The sequence below is a fragment of the Haliotis rufescens genome, unplaced genomic scaffold, assembly GCF_023055435.1.
Source record: "Haliotis rufescens isolate VD_foot unplaced genomic scaffold, xgHalRufe1.0.p SCAF_2, whole genome shotgun sequence".
Taxonomy (NCBI): domain Eukaryota; kingdom Metazoa; phylum Mollusca; class Gastropoda; order Lepetellida; family Haliotidae; genus Haliotis; species Haliotis rufescens.
The window spans coordinates 9,025,510-9,043,494 of NW_025963890.1; the positions used below are offsets into that span (position 1 = coordinate 9,025,510).

The 17,985-nt window shown below is 38.8% G+C and overlaps 2 protein-coding genes across 2 annotated transcripts; both read right to left on the reverse strand.

The window, feature by feature from the left end:
- Positions 1 to 179: 179 nt before the first annotated feature.
- On the reverse strand, positions 180 to 4,487 carry LOC124136264 (protein draper-like). The gene is made up of 3 exons (XM_048399197.1): positions 4,480 to 4,487; positions 1,484 to 1,530; positions 180 to 1,096 (listed from the first exon to the last, which is right to left on the reverse strand). Exons 1-3 carry the CDS (start codon positions 4,485 to 4,487, stop codon positions 180 to 182), a joined length of 972 nt encoding a protein of 323 aa, XP_048255154.1.
- A 5,091-nt stretch (positions 4,488 to 9,578) lies between these two features.
- Positions 9,579 to 12,095, reverse strand: LOC124136263 (scavenger receptor class F member 1-like). The gene is made up of 3 exons (XM_048399198.1): positions 10,633 to 12,095; positions 9,944 to 10,064; positions 9,579 to 9,636 (listed from the first exon to the last, which is right to left on the reverse strand). Exons 1-3 carry the CDS (start codon positions 11,309 to 11,311, stop codon positions 9,579 to 9,581), a joined length of 858 nt encoding a protein of 285 aa, XP_048255155.1. The 5' UTR covers positions 11,312 to 12,095.
- Positions 12,096 to 17,985: the final 5,890 nt, after the last annotated feature.

Consider the following 17,985-nt stretch of genomic DNA (forward strand, 5'->3'; position numbering starts at 1 on the left):
GACGTAATGACCCGATGGCGTAGACACATCATCAAGCTATTGAATAACTTATATACTAGTATTTTACGCAGACCGTCGTGATATAGGTGTCGCTACTATACATATCATCAACTGTGGTCGCCACAGTAATATTCATGTTGGGCATGTTCATACACAGTCCACTGACTCGGTCACAGACGTCAGATGAACAGTTGAGACTCAGTCTGGAAGATTAATTTCAACAAATGGAGTTTAATATTCTTACCTATTATGTTGGTCATGGATACATTACTACAAAGTCCACTGAGCCGAGCACAGACGTCAGAGGAGCAGTTGAGACAGGTTTGAGTACAGGTGCGTCCATAGTACCCAGCATCACATTTCTTGCACGTGCCTGTCGTTTTAAGGCAACCGCTGTCCTTGCAGTTTACACATGGCAAATGACATTTAAAGCCATGGTAGCCTCTAATGCATTGAACACATTGTCCTGATGTTTGATTACAGTTTTGGTCAAGACATCTCGGACTACACAGATCTGCACATCGCTCTCCCCAGGAACCAGGCTCACATCCATGTAAACATCTACCCGTGTCTCTTTCACATTGAGATGTACAGTTCTGTGTTGAGCAGATAGAGCGACAATTGTCTGAACAGGAAGTCTCGCAGTTCTCTCCCATGAAATTGTTGGCACACTCCTGACATTTACCTAATGTGTCGTTACATATCTTACATCCTGGTAAACATTTATCCCAACAGACATTAATTGCTGAACAGTCCTCCTTGCAGACACCGTTACCATAGCATCCTTGTTCGCCACATGCATTTGGACATTTGTCACATATTTCACCAAAGTAACCCTGATCACATTTGATACAGTCATCTGCATTCTCTCGCTCACATTTTGAGCAATTGTTCATACATGGGAAGTTGCACATTTTCCCCATGTAGCCATCGTTACATCCATAGGTGCAGTCAATGCCTCCATCGTCAAGAAATGTGCACTTTCCTTCCAAACATCTCAGGGGACAGATTTTCTCTAGGTAACCTGGCAGGTAAGTAATCGCTGGAACTGGCTCCGTGGTTGTGATGTTTGTTGCTGTGCAGTTTCCCAACAAATCTGAAAGAACGGAATGCAAACAAATATATCAACAGACAATGGTTGCGGTCAAGTGACATTGACAGAATGAAGGTTACCTTTTGCATTGACTAGCCGATTACAATATTCATTTTAACCCTTTAATTTCTCAAAACAATGTCACGTATATTGATGCGATGATACTTGGAATAAAAAAATGTCACGTGGGGTATTACATAAGTGTTACATCAATGTATATTTGTCATTTCGGTTGTTACAGGGTTACCAGGGAATGAATATTTTGATTGTTTAGTGCTTCATATCTTCTGTTCTACTATATCATTAATGTTGTGTATTACTGCTTCAGTATGATTTAACGACGTTTCGGGAGTACGTTTTTAATTGTGAAAACTGTAAGCGAGAACATACCATGGAAGGGAGCGAAAAGCACCATACAATATCTCCAAAAACTGTACCTGAAATAAAAAATAATTAAGATAACATTTCATCATTTCCACTCAGTACCGTCTCTAGTTGGTTTTTTTCTTAAATATCTTAATGATTTCACGGCTTGCCGTTTTCGTAAGTTGTCATTATCCTCTTCTTTCTAAATACCTATTTCATGCACACAGTAAATGATTACTAGTGTGCAGTGGTTACATTCAGTTACTCGTAGAATTATTTTTGAATATAAGATAGGCACGCAAACATCGCAAAGAAAAATGAAGAACAAAACGTGGCTTATTTCACGATTAAACATTGTTCTATTATGACGTCATTTCTGGAGATTCGAACATGCGCTCCCAACGTGATGACATCGTAAAATGTACGAGGGTGTGTCTCATGTGTTGTTCCCCATAGATGTAGCTTGGCAGCCTAGATAAATACGTAGCAATGGCTAAACGTTCGCACCCGAAAGTGGGAGAAAGGTATTGGGAGAACCATTGCCGAGGTCGAACTGGATTCAGATAGTTATCATTATTTAAATAAGGGTTAATATTTTAAAGCATGTACATGTTATTAAAATCCTTTAAGAGGCTGTTCATACTGTTGATATCTCAGATAACAAAATTAACGACTCGTGGTCGTTGGTTATCGTACAATTAAGCACTGCTGCGCCACTCATAGTTTATGCTGCCTGCAGTGGTTTATTGTACGATAAACAACCCCCACTCGTCGTTTATTTCTTAATTAAATGTACTAAATATTAACATATTAGCGAAATCTGCATTCATAAGAATACCCCTTCTAGCATGGTTCTTGGAGAGTGTGGGAAATGCTGAACGTTTGTCTGTGAATCTCCACGAAGGCTCCGAGCCAATATATATTAGACTGGCATTCATCCTTGGAAAATTAATCAAAATGTAACTACTAACAACAACATAAATCACGGCTCTGTTGAACAACAAAAATATCTCAATATATTAAGGGACAGACAATAGTCTATTTCACTGGTCCGCAAAATATATTTGCTATAGATTTGCCTAATGGTGATAGTGGTTGTCCACAGTCAATAACATGACTGTGATGATGATATTGGAACTCTACTCTAATGTAAACAGTTTACGAAAGCAATATATACACCCATATTACACGGACTATCCAAAAACCGAACAATGTATCCACGACATGAAATCAGCTGACAGACTTTCTACATAATTCTGGGCTATATCGTGTCTCTTGTCCTTTTTTTATATACTCATTATGCGTAAAGTTTAAGTCCATCATAAACAGTGGGTTTAATGTTAAAACTGCAAAATCGGCATCACGGCATCACGATCAGGCAGTTCGGTGGTTGCTGATTGAAGAAGTGGGCAGACATCAACGACATAGGACAGACCTCGTCAGTCTTGATTATTGACTTGCAGGAGTTTCTGTGATGAAGTTTTGAGGCCAGTCGGGGTACCCTTTTAGCGTAGGATCGGATGTCAGTTTGAATTCCAACCAACCATCATTCAACTTGTGTGTCAATGAATATTTTACTGAGTGTAAAAATCCGGGTCATTAAAAATCAATTTCAATTCCTACAACCATCAATTTTCCCACAAGTTTTTAAGTTTTATTTGTAAGCTGGATTTGTTTCCATTTCTCATGAATAGCAGTCTAAGATAATACACAGCGGGTGACAATTATGATACAAAGTGTCCAAATGCATGTAGGCATACACAATGGTAATTTTAATGTTATCGTGTACACGGTCATGCTGTAACGTGATATGATGTTTGTAAATCTACTTCCTGAGTGATAAAAGTTGCAACGTGTGATTGGTAAACACACATTGTTTGATGAGATTTGATGCATCCATATCTTGTAGACTGTACATCACGTACTTTTCTCTAAATGGCTGCCTCCGTGGTGTAGTGGGTAGAGCGTCTACATGGAGAGTGGAAGGTCAGTGGTTCGATCCCCGGCCGCTTCATACCAAAATATGTTATAAGGTGATACTTATTGTTACCCTGCCTGGCTCTCAGCATTAAGGGGGTAAACGGAGCACTGGTCGGACCAGTACAAGCACACACAGACATAAACACACATACACGCGCGCGCTCGAGCGTATGTGCATGCACGTCACTATGTAAGTGCAATAATCTTGAACGAAACTTCACCTTACGATACGTGAAAATTAAACCAAACGCGTCAGCACTTAACAATTTTGTGTTCAAAATAAAATACATTGCCCATATATACACCATCATAAACTTTATTTGCAAAATGTATTTACCAGGCTCCAACCGACCATTTATGTATAGTCGGAATCGTATAATCGTATATAGTCGGAATAATATAATGGTTATTAAGGAAATAAATTAAAGTCGGGACACCTCGTTTTAAGTCATGACATTACAATTATTAAGAAAGCGACAGCTCGTTTGAACGTAATATTACAATTGTAGCACCTGGTAACTCTTATTGTTAACTGATCACCAAAAGAAACGCGAATCTTGTATAATTACAATGCTGTCAGAGAAAAGAACTCGCCTCCACAGGGCATGATCTTTGCAGAGTGAATAAATGATAAACGACGTAGTCTCATAACGACATTAACACCTTGAGACTATACTGCGTCATGTGAAGCACGTGCATCATGCGCACATATATGCCATGGAACATTCGTACCCAACGGCAACTTGAGCCGAAACCCACTCGAATTTCGACCGCTTGGACAAAGAACAACTATTTGATCTTAAACATCCAGCGCGGTTCTATTTGCACAGGAAGAAAACATTTTCTGACGTTTTCGCGTTACCTTTGGTGTTCAGTATATACAGTTTAACACTTGAGCATTGAGGAACATTGAGTAATGAATCCCTGAACAGGTGTTTATACATGTACACATATTTTATTCATACAGCCCTACCAAAGACTTAACACAGCGCATGCAGGCGAACGATGATAGCAAGGTCTAGAGATTTCTAGAGACTTACCAAGCCATAGTGTTGTAGCACAGTCCACTTCCACAAATTAATCACGTGTTACACTGATATAGTTAAAATCTGTCATGTGTTGTTTCCTGTCGGGTGATTCGTTCTCTCTGACTCGACGTTTTGCATTGTGTCCAACACGAACACGGAAATATTACTTGTGTCTAAGTTGTGATAGCCCCGATACTTTCTCAAACAGTTCCTTAAGATAGCGTTCATGCTTAAATACTTGATGTCGGGGATCGGGATATCGGTTTCATCATTCCCGAACTTCAATGTGTATCCGGTTATAAAATAGATTGTAACAACTGTGAGAAAACAAAAAAGGGATACAAAATCTCTCAACAAATTGTAGCTGATTTAAATGAAATACTGACGCCACTAAAATATCATATTTGTCTGAATTCCAATCCAAGCTACTAATAAAGCCTACTTGTATATACGTGACAACGGTGGTAGATGTTTGCCACGGGAATTCGAACCTATGATCGAGTGAGTGAGGTATTTTTCAACCCTTTTGAACATTATTTCAGTTATTCTGCTGCCTGTTAGCTTCATGTTGTGGGAAAGTCTGAAGTGAATCGGGTGCAGGTCGTAGACATTTCCCACTTTGGCATTGTGCTGACAAACCAAGACATATCATCTGGGTTAATCTCACCTTCATACCAAATGCACAACCATGCAGCATATTTCTCCAGGCATCAAAGTGACCATGTATTCTCTGTTGATTAAAATGGACCAAATCGTCAACAATTATCTCAAACCGAAAGGGCAAAGTCCAACAATCAATGGGGTTATGCTCTCACCTTTGCCATTGTCTAGAGATGGGCACTGGAATTCAAGGGGGAAAGAGAGAGCCTCGAAGATGGTCCAAGATCAGACAAACCTTCAGCTGACACAAAATGGTGATAAAATAACGACATAATTATGGATAATCGACGACTCACCTCACGTCAAATAGCCTTTGGGCATGGCAAAGGTTTCAGCACATTGGGTTCGCGGCCTCCGTATTTAACAACCACTTGGGCACAGACATATTTTCACACCTTACCAAAGTTAGAGAACAGCTTACTGTCTGGCAAACATGATGCAAATGCTTGTGCCATTAGTTCTGCTGTAGAAGAATTTTTACATCATCCATGGGATTCACGCACTTCAGTCTGGCTGTCCATCATATGTTTCGGCCACCCCTCGCATGATATAACGATTTAATTATACAATAACAATTTCTATGCAATGGATTTATTTTTAGAAATTCCTCAGAAAAATGCCCGTTTCAGTAACATCCCGCATTAGTTGTTATGTATTACTGTTGAGGGGAACGTGAAATAAGAATTGTGTATACAACTTATCGACCAGGGATTTATGAGAGAGGCTTTAGAAAGCAAACATGTACAATTACTAATAAAATAATGTCAAATGTTAAATATAGCTCAAATACGCCAATCACATAGGAGACAACTATCACATATACATGACATGTACATACATGCAGAAAGAGATAATCACAATACACTTCCTCGAAAAGGTAATTGATGGGGAATACAGCAGATATATGATGCGCATCAGATCTTACGATATTTAGGCACATGTGTTAGAAATACAATGAAACTTGATACACGTACATGTATAATATGTATATTTTAAGATAGTTTTTAAAATATGTCTATCTAACTTTTCAACAATTCGATTCTTAATTGTCCTTAAATTTGAATTCATGGTCGAAGTCACTGCGAGAGTTTCTGTCTCTCACTGTTATTGAGATAATAGCGAAAGTCAGTTTGACTTCCCGACAGGGAAGCATGGCACAACGTACGACACGCATCCCATACATACACCTTTTCAAATTGTCAGAAGCATTGAGGTATTATTTAATTGGTACACACACTGGAGCTTGGCCAGTTAATAAACGACCACTGATGATGCGCTCATATCGAAGGTTGGTTTGCAGCACAACATTCGGCATTATCAGTCTGTTATCTAATAAATAATCCAGGGCTGCGCCTTTGGTCTCGCCTCTAACCATGATGGAATGTAAACTTAAATAAGAAAGGAGGTGAGGTGAAATGGGGTTTAACGTCGCGTCCAAGATTAATGCACTTATATAGAGACGTGCATGCACGTGTGTGTATGTGGCTGCTTGTACTGGTCCGGACTGATGCCGATTTATAGTGCACGCCCACTGAGATACCATGTCGCAGTTACCCCACTCAGACACAGTATACTGACTCCGAGCCAACCGGACTTTGTTTTAGCTCCTTAATGCCGAGCGCCAGACAGTGTAACAACAAGTACCATCTTTTAGCGTCTTTTGGTATAACACGGTCGGGGATCGAACCACGGACCTTACGCTCTCCGGGCTGACGCTCCATCACTAGACCACGAAAACGGTCACTTAGAAAGGAAAGTGTGGACGTTTAAATGCACAAACAACCATAAGAATAAAAGAGGTTTTAATGCTGCGCACAATGGTAAAACAAACTCAGAAGTTAAACAGTTTTTTGTTTTCAGGTTTTGAATATCTATGGGAACATATTAAACGGAGGGACGTGGTGGTCTGCACTCGAAACGTCAGATGTGCCTTCAAGGAGAAAATAACTGACCTATGAAGATGTCATAGAATTTATTCACAACTCACTATTGTGCTTCAAGACTACATACAAAACTGGTCATCTAGTTTACATTGTAATACCTGTAAATGCATTAAATGTCAACATAAAATATTTCATATAAAAATTAAAGCTTAAATCTCAGTTTGTATGGCTCAAAAATATTATTAATAAATCTTGCAAAATAAACAGTACGGTTTGTCATTGCAAAACATGAAATTCATGAAATGTCAATCCTCAACATTCTTAAACTTAAAGTAAAGCTGAAGTTCATATTGCTTTGCCTCAATATGAGTTAATACATAATTCATAAAACAAAGATGTTTAATCAGTCGATGTCAGAGTAGACACTATATGAAATAATTAAAAATGTTTGCGTACAGTGGCATTTATCACCCATATTTGGATAAATAATCTTAATGAAATTGAATACTTATATCTTGATATGCGTTTGCACAATATACAAACATAATAATTTTCGCTCTTCAGCGAGCGTCTTTGATTCACAGGATCATTATCTAAATTCGTTGTTAAATTGGTTCCCGCTGAACACGCTCGTCAACGCCCCTCGAAAGACCTCGCTATACAGTGTACGCCGAAATTCCATTTAACTACTCATCTTACTATATTCTATTTGCACTAAAACCGCTGTATATATCCTGCTACAGTTTGTATTATGATACAGAAAACAACATGGGCTTGTTCAAGCTTAAAAACATCTACTCGCTGCAAAGGTGTAAAATGGCGCTATAAAAACATAGTTCAGTTTTCACAAGATCAAAGCAAGCCATAATATATGTACACGAAAATACTGTATAATCTTTTAGGCTCACTGCAGATTAACTAATTTCTGATAAATAACCGTCAAAATTTATCTATTGCAGTCGGAATCGAATCAGATTAAAATGTCGTGGTCTCCTCTTAAGCGGAAGATATTCGAGTTTCAGATTCATTGTGAAGTGGCTTCGGAAATGTTTACCGACAATACAGTGATATATTTGTGTCTGAATGCGTCAAAAGTCAAATCAAGGACATATGATGTGTGTTTAAGGCCCAATGCAGGCAACCTATGATGGCCATGTACTTTTAAAGCTGCATATAAGTGTTCCCAAGATGACCATACTTAAAATCAGATTCGAACCCCGTGAACAAATTTCGATATCCTTATTTGTAGGAAGGGTGGTGAAAGTTTCAGATTAATAGGTCCAGCAGATAATGCAGACACCAAATGATGACGGACGGAAAAACTCGTCCCGACATAAAACGTGGAGGATGGAGACTTACAGCATCTTTGCCAACAACAACCGTCATCCTATCACCCCTCAACAAAATGACATGATGTATCGGCAAGTGTCTAAGGGTCCTCCGTGTCGACCGTGCAAATCTAGCACGTGCAACAATAGAAACACTGGTGTCATCTTCTGCGAAGGTGATTGACTGTTAAGACCATGCTGCAAGCACGTTGTTGAATGAAATCACTTGTGTACACTCGAAATATCTCGTGATACACTCGTAATTTCATTCAAAATTTATACACAAATACTAATATATAAAGTAGTATAGCATGTAACTGATAAACATACGTCATGTCTCAAAAACATCATTATGAATAATTATAATTGTAAAATATGACACAATAAGGAATGACTCTTTTCCTGCTACTAGTTGATCATTGGATCAGTACCATTAATTTGTGGAGGACCAGTGAAGATCCGGGGCAGAATAGGTCTTTGCCAACCCATGCTTGCCGTAAAAGGTGACTATGCTTGTCGTAAGAGGCGACTAACGGCGTCGGGTGGTCAGGCTAGCTGACTTGGTTGATGCATGTCATCGTATCCCAATTGCGAGGACCGATGCTCATGATATCAATCACTGCATTGGCTGGTCCAGACTCGATTATTTACAGACAGCCGTCATATAGCTGGAATATTGCTGAGTGCGGCGTTAAACAACAAACCAAAGCAACCAATTGCGTGGATCGATGCTCATGATGCTAATCACTGGATTGTCTCGTCCAGATTAGATTATTTACAGACCGCCGCCATATAGCTGGAATATTGCGGTGTTAAACAACAAACAAACGAACACATTTGTGAAGCGTTCTTCGAATTGTACCGTACAGTACAGTGGTTTATATCTGGTTATGCTATGAGCCGAAATTTCGGTCAGGTGTCATTTATAGCACAGATATATTCGTAATTCTCTCGTGTTCCATATGGTGGTGTCAATGATTTAACATCGCCATGAAAACCAAACCAGTATGGAATGATCAAAGATGAGTCTTCCGAAGACTGTCTGGACATCTGATCTTCAGCTAAAGCCATGGCCTGCAATTCTTCTTTTTCTATAAATCACGAATTCACGTATAATACCACGGATCGAAACGATTTGTCATCTCTACCTACGCCTTGATAACCATAAGACAACCACCTTGATCGTAAATAGACTTTTTGAAATTGTGGCTTACGATAAGACTTACATATTACGCTTACATCACATAAGATGACACAGGTCATCACAGGACCTAACATTGCTCACTAGATGCTTCTGACTGTGGTAGATTACACATTGTTTTATATCCTAAACAAAGTGAACTTCCCCGTGAAGATACGGGTTAAAATTCAACTTCAGCAACCCATGCTCCTCGTAAGAGGCGACTAACCGCATCGGGTGATCAGGCTCGCCGACGTGGTTGACGCATGTCATTGTATCCCATTTGCGTAGATCTATGCTCATAATGTCAATCACTCGACTGTACCGACTCGATTATTTACAGACCGTCGTTATGTTTTGCTGAGTGATGCCTTAAACAAACAAAAAAACAAAGTAAAGTACGCCAAGATACATTAGTTACGTACCGATAAACAAGAATGATGATCACTATGAAGGCGACCGCACCAAAGACTGCTATTACCAATGTAATAGAAGATATAGCAGGTAAATATCGAGGTACAGCCGAGCTAATTGTGCTGCTGTCATCTGCAACATGAGTGTACGTTTAGTAGCATGAAGAATGGTCAACTGTCTTATATTTCAAGGTATTTGTTATATATCTTTCCTTTGAAACATGTAATTACTTTTAGTTTGAACTAATTGCACATGCAGTAGCATTGAAATGACGGCGATGTAACTGTGTCTTTTACTTATAGGATATTTCGCTCGTGCATGTACAGACGTAGATATGAGTACTAGAGTCGAAGGAGAAAGGGTTGGCTAAGACGTCAAAGGCGACGCTATTCGTTGTGCAAAGTTGCGTCCTTTGGGCACGCCAGAAACCTATGAGTGTTGCTCGAATTCCGGTTCGCCCCGATTATGTTTCCAGGTTTGCTTTCATGTTTTGGCATCTCTATATGGCATATCATTCTTGTTGCAAGCGCAACCTGCACGGATCGGGAGCGTACAATATCTGATCTGACGTAATGACCCGATGGCGTTGACACATCATCAAGCTATTGAATCACTTATATACTAGGTCACAGACGTCAGATGAACAGTTGAAACTCAGTCTGGAAGATTAATTTCAACAAATGGAGTTTAATATTCTTACCTATTATGTTGGTCATGGATACATTACTACAAAGTCCACTGATCCGATCACAGACGTCAGAGGAGCAGTTGAGACAGGTTTGAGTACAGGTGAGTCCATAGTACCCAGCATCACAGTTCTTGCATATGCCTGTCGTTTTAAGACAACCGCTTTCCTTGCAGTTTACACATGGCAAATGACATTTAGAGCCATGGTAGCCTCTGATGCATTGAACACACTGTCCTGATATTTGATTACAGTTTTGGTCAAGACATCTCGGACTACACAGATCTGCACATCGCTCTCCCCAGGAACCAGGCTTACATCCATGTAAACATCTACCCGTGTCTCTATCACATTGGGACAGACAGTTCTGTGTTGAGCAGATAGAGCGACAATTGTCTGAACAGGGGGTCTCGCAGTTCTCTCCCATGAAATTGTTGGCACACTCCTGACATTTACCTAATGTGTCGTTACATATCTTACATCCTGGTAAACATTTATCACCACAGACATTAATTGCTGAACAGTCCTTCTTGCAGACACCGTTATCATAGCATCCTTGTTCGCCACATGCATTTGGACATTTGTCACATAGTTTGCCAAAGTAACCCTGATCACACTTGATACAGTCATCTCGATATTCTCGCTCACATTTCGAGCAATTGTGCATACATTGGATGTTGCACATTTTCCCCATGTAGCCATCGTTACATCCATAGGTGCAGTCAATGCCTCCATCGTCAAGAAATGTGCACTTTCCTTCCAAACAGCTCACAGGACAGCTTTTCCCTAGGTAACCTAGCAGGTTAGAAATCGCTGGAACTGCCTCCGTTGTTGTGAATGCAAGAAATATATTGTCAGACAATGTCTTTGGTCAAATAACAATGAAAGAGTGTTATGTGCTTTGATGTGACTAGCAGATAACAGTAATAATATTTTGTGAGTGATATATATTCCTTTGGAATCCTCCCCTGTTTCAAAACGACATATGCACTTTTATAATTACATCAGTGTTATATCAATCGAAACGAACTTTATGTATATGAAGTAAGTGATTTCGATTGTTACATTTTTTTATGAGGTAAGAATAAATATTTTGATTTTTATAAATGCTCCATATTTTAGGGATTCCTTGACTGTGAATGCATTGTTTGATAGGCATTACTTAGAAGTTGACGGATGACAAAGTTGAGGATGACGGAATAAAGGAGACGTTTCGGTATAGATCCTCATACCGTTGTCAAACAAGGGTCTGGACAACGGTATAAGGATCTATACCGGAACGTCGCCTTTACAGTAAATAAAGAAGTTGTTATCCATAATTATCTCCACTTTGTCCTGACAGTACAGGAAGACATGAAACATTTAATGGATAATAACTTCTCTATGATTTTAAGGACATTTCGGGAATACTTATCTCTAATTGTAAAAACTGTATGCGAGAACATACCGTGGTAGGCAGCGAAAAGAATCATACAATATCTCCACAAACTGTACCTGAAATGAAACATTGATTTCAATAACATTTCATCATTTCATCATTTGTTGTGTTTATCAGCTGGCCGTTATCGTTATCGTTCGTTATCATTATCCTGTTCTTTCATATCACTGGAGCGAAAGTTCCCAAGGATGATGACACATTATTTCAGTGTAATGGGGTTCATGCAAACAGTAAATGTTCATATAGTGGTCACATTCAGAGGTTATCGGACTTATTCCCGGTTTAATGTACCCGACAGCACCGAATGAGCGGAGTCTCCATGCAGAAAGCGTGATACCATGAACTACTCAAGACTGCATCTCCGTGATGCATAAGAAATTTAGGGACATTATTGCTCAGTATACGTAACAATAGTCATCCAATAGTAAATGAGATAATATACAACAGAAGTGTAAAATGGAACACACTCCGACAAGATTGCCAATGACTAATGTGAGTTCAAGGCTTTGGAATTGTCATTGGCCAACCGATGAAGTGAACACAGTGAGTGACTTAATGCTTTACGTCACATCGGCAATATTTCAGCCATATCGTGACGAGCGAAGTGAACACAAGTTTTGAGATATAGTAATATGCTCTTGAAAATTCGTGTCCTTTATTCCACATTTGACCAACATAGATTGTAGTAAATAATTAGTACAAGTTCAGGGTTAAGGAATTTGCATAGGAAAACTGTTGATTTGAAAATGCTAGAAATCTTCATAGACGTAAAATGTCGTGGTAGATGATGGAGACTATCGGATAAGAAGAAGGATAAGTTAAGTTAAAGGATAAATTCATACGCTCATCAAACGTAATGTTTAACACAACTGACAATACATAATGCTTACTTTCATTTCAGATCAAACGCGTAAGGCTCCCCTACATACCACCATAAACCCTTTTCGCAATTCCTTTCGTAGCCTATAGCTATGTGTCACATTTTGGGGTCCAAACCTCCAGGGGTCGTATTTTTATAGTGGGAATTGTATAGCAGGATATATTCGGACTCTGTTTTCAGCAGGTTATGGAAAGGGCTTTGTCGCTTTTATTTATTTGAAATTAGCATAGAAGTGGTAAATATCATATACTACACATCCAACAATTTTATGTAAGGCAGGTAGGTGGTTTCTAAACTAAACTGAACATATTGGGAAAAAGGCTAGTGCAGTAAGTCTTTATTGTTTGGCGGTAATGATATGTTTTTTTTCTACGTATTCAGGCATTGTCTTAACCCCGGATACCCATTCTTTGGTCATGACAAAATAATAAACATATCGATTACCTATTTGAACCATGTAAAGCTGCAACGGTGACACCTCGTAAATCTTATTATTCATAGTTGAAACACGTAAGCATTGAGGAGCATTTTCACATCAATGTTACCCTAGCCAGTAATGAATCCCTGTTTGTATGTTTGTACATGTACACATATATTATTTATACCTCCCAACCAATGACGATGACAGTCTTATGATGACAACAAGCTCTAGAATAAAGTAATGAGACATACCAAGCAATGGTGTTGTCGCAAACAATTTTTTTCTTCCTCAAATTTACAAAATATTCACGAGACACGGAACAAAAGTGAAAAGTCATTGTTGTCTTGGTTCATATCGTGTCATTATGTAGCAATGTGGCACTTAACAATACACCTACAAGGAAACATAAACCATTTCTACGTTGAAATAGTGGGGTCACCACAAATGTGATACGGAAGAAAAAATGATCTTTTGTTCATATTTGTATGTGAGAAATTAGAAGAACATTATACAAATGTTCTTTTCAAAACGAGCCTTTATTTTGATTGATTGATGACATTGATACACATCAACAATTATGCAACACCTGTAAAAAAATAAATATTCGGCATGGAACATTGCTATTGATGATACGCATGAATATTAAGATGTTTACAAATATGGACATTTATACACGTGAGTATGTATGTTACCGCAAAGTGTGATATACGTATATCGATAACACACCGCTGTTCAAGTTTAATATGTCAAAGGTATAAAGGTGGTGTATTAGAGAAGACGTTTTTTAACCCAGCTTGATAACAGGTCTACAATCGTTAGATTTGTTTTAATTATGTAATGTGACAATGAATCACTGGTGTATATTCTCATGAAGCTTTCTAAAAAAAGGAAATGAAATTGTTTTTGCTCTTCAGCATCATCTATTGCTGTTAAATGTATTCTACTCTTTCTCTTTTCAGGATTCGGGTATATTCTAACGATGAATAATTCAGTGTTAGTAATAGTATGTCTCTTTCTCCAAACCAGATCTTGGTGTGTGGATCTGCATACTAGTATTTACTCATCCATTCCTGTTTGGAAGTAATGTTCCGCAGCTTGTGAGACGACAGTTTGTGAATGAAACGTTAACTATAGAGATGATCCAATGAGACGTCTTTGCCATTCATAATAGCTAATATGAGTCAATCCAATGCATCTTCAATTCAATATGTTTAAATGTACACAAACAAAATAATCATACCTCAATGTACTTATTATGATATAAGAGATTCATTTCGGCAGTACCGAGGAAAATGATGTAAAGGACATCCTGAAAAGTAATCTAAAAGTTATGTTATCGTTATAGACTACATAACTCATGGACATAATGATACATCATGTCTCAATAGCATCTGAATAATTGTTGTTAAATATGAGGTTTATATCTTGTCGTTATGTGTGTTTGTGTGTCTTTGTGTTGTTTAACGCCGAACTCAGCAATATTCCTGGTATACAACGTTTGCCACTGTTAAGAGGTGGGCATGGGGGAAAAGAAGGAGCCTCAAAGATCGTCCAAGATCAGGAAGACCTCCAACTGCTCAACTAAGGAAAATGGTGATAAAATAATCAATTAATAAATAAATGAATGTTCGAGGATTCACCATATGTCAAACTGCCAATACAGTAGGTACTCCACCCGGAAGTGTGTGCAGGGATGTTAATGTTAATAAAAAAAAATAGCAACACAGTCCATAAAACTTTTCAGCCACCCCTGCATACACGTATAAGGATATAATTATTCAAAACAATTTCTATGCGATGGTTTTACTTTTAGAAATTTCTCGGAAATAGTTCCCCTTACAGTAACATCTCTGCTTTGGTCACGAAGTAGTTGTTATGACGGTAATGTAACACTGACGAGAGGAATGTGAAATATGAAGTGTGTATACTAATCGTTTGGGGATTCATTAGAGACAGTTTAGAATGCACACATGTACTAGTAATAATATAATAATGTCATTGCAACATAGATCACACCCTACACATAAGAAACAACTATGACATATACATGTACATATATATACATACAGCAAACGATAATCACTGAAACCTCCCTCGAAAAGATGATTTATGAATTCGGTTGAGATTTGGCTTAGATTGGTGTGAAACTATCATTATGTGATCAATTGTTAAATGAAATATGTTTAACATTGACTAGAAAGGAACGTGGGTACATTTACACACGCAGACATCATAAGAATAGAAGAGATTTTAATCAATTGATTCAAACTACAGTAAAGTACGGTTATAACGAACTGGAAGGGACTACTAATTTTAGTTCGTTATAACCGTAGTTCGTTATAAGCATATATACAGCATAACTACAGCAAACAGTCGGGACCAAAAAGTAAGTTCGTTATATCCGTCAGTTCGTTATAAGAGTGTTCGTTATAACCGTAGTTTACTGTATATCATTTGACACGTGCAGGTTGACAAATATCGATTTTGTCTGAACCAGCTTCAATGACGGCATTGCATCATGGCATTGACGGCCAAATGATAGACGTGACTGTCTTCAATATGTTGTCAATTGCCATATGAATACAGTAACTGTTATATAAACGACCTGATATTCGGTACATCGTGATATGTGATGTGGTTTTGAAACAGGTTCATCAATGGCCATCAAGGCAAAAAAACGTGGGCTGAATAAGTCTAAATATAAAACGGTAGCAAAGTACTTTCTACAAATATATACTAGTTGTTAGGGGATTAATAATGACTTTATATGCGTATAACAATAACACGATCTAGAGAAAGGTTACAAGACTTACCACGCCATGATGTTGTAGCGATTACACTACAGAAATAGCTGCGCAAACTTCAATACTAAAATAAGATTTATTTCAAAAGGACCCGGAAGTCATTGTGACAGACAAGTGTGATTGGGTTTGTGCTTTTACCATGAAATGTTTTGAAACAACCATTGATATCAAAATTTTTGCTCGTGTCTTAGATAACAGAATAGAAATTCCAAATTATTCGTTTCTGTTACCCGTTGTGTATTTGAATTGTATTAACACGACTCTAGTGAGTGAGTGAGTTGGGTTTAACGCCGCTTTTAACATTATTTCAATTATATCACGGCGTGTCAGCTTAATGTGGGAGGAAAGCCCGAAGTGATGCAAGTCTCAGACGTTTACCACTTCGGTGAAACCCACGAGCATGGGTATGGTGCTGACAAACCTAGAAACATAATCGGGGCGAACCGGGTTCGAACCCACAATCATAGGTTTCTGGCGTGCCCAAGGGACGCAACTCTGCACAGCGAATCGCGGCGCCTTAGAGGACCGAGCCATCCGTGCCCCCTAACACGACTCTAACGAGGAAAGTCTATCCTTTATGCTCTGTATAGCATTGTCGAATAATAAAAGCGTCAAAACCTTTTGTAACATACCTGAATAGCTTCAATATTGTAAAGATATAAACTCTCACAAAGTGATCAATCACATATATGTACTATTGCTGACATTCAAGGACGTATATTTGTTCTTAGTGTGTCTGACATGGATACATATTGAGAACACACAAATTAATTATGACCAGGGTTCATTTGTATCCCATCAGCAAGTGTGAATCAGGTCCAAACACATCTGTCTTGTCATGTATCGCGCGGTATACGTCTAGTGTGTCGAAGCGCATTGTTAAAGATACATAAAGGTGAGGCAGCATATATATTCATGTGTATATGTTGTATAAAAAGAAAAAAAACCGGGTAGCAATGGGCTACCTCGCAACTTCAAGCGCCAGACAAGGTAACAACAAGTACCAATATTTCAACGTCATTTCGGCCGGGGATCTAACCGAGAACCTTCTGCTCTCCGGGCGGACGCTCTACCACTGGACCACGGAGGTGGTTTCTGATGGAAATGAATATGGGGATCACATAGTTTTCGACCCAGTAAAATCATATGCTATCATTGGTTCCCAGCCTTGTCTACCAAATACACGTTGGAAACATTTCACACAAACACATCTCACCATATAATTCTGACGTGTTGAATGTGTATGCGCGCTATTGTATATGTACTGACAGTATGTTTCCCTATTTTTTATATTGTTCGTTTCCATGAACATATATACTCTTACAAAAGCAGAGGATACTCGGAAATAACTTAAAAGTTCCAAAATTCTAAGAGATATTAGTTTATAATAATAGTTGAATGACAAGAATGAACGAATTGGGAACACATGACAACCGGTAGTGAAGTATGACTGTAGATGTTAACGAGCTTGAAGGATCACAGGGGAAAGAAGGGAAATTTCAAAGCTGTTGTGTCAGTGGTGGCGATTTGAGGGAGTCTGTCCCATTCCTTCTGCAGCGCCTGGCCAAAGTCAGCCAACGTGTTCGGCTGCCTATGACGTTGACGCACGTGTCTGCCTATCATGTCCCAGACGACGTGTCAAATGTCGGAACGTCCAGGCTCATTGCTGGCCATGGCATTCTATAGATGTTGTGCTGCTGGAGGTGAGCATTGACGATTCGTGCACGGTGAACACGGGCATCGTCGCCCTGAAAGACAAAACGTCGACCCACACGCCTTGCAAACGGGACAAGGGACCCTTCTTTGCACAATATGGAGTGGGATT

Coding starts and splice junctions, on each gene's coding strand:
- LOC124136264 (XM_048399197.1), bottom strand. Junction 1,097..1,483: donor GCTTTTCGCTCCCTTCCATG/GTATGTTCTCGC, acceptor CCGTTCTTTCAG/ATTTGTTGGGAAACTGCACA.
- LOC124136263 (XM_048399198.1), bottom strand. CDS start 11,311: ATGGGGAAAATGTGCAACATCCAATGTATGCACAATTGCTCGAAATGT. Junction 10,065..10,632: donor ATCCATGACCAACATAATAG/GTAAGAATATTA, acceptor CTCATGTTGCAG/ATGACAGCAGCACAATTAGC. Junction 9,637..9,943: donor ATCATCATTCTTGTTTATCG/GTACGTAACTAA, acceptor AATCTACCACAG/TCAGAAGCATCTAGTGAGCA.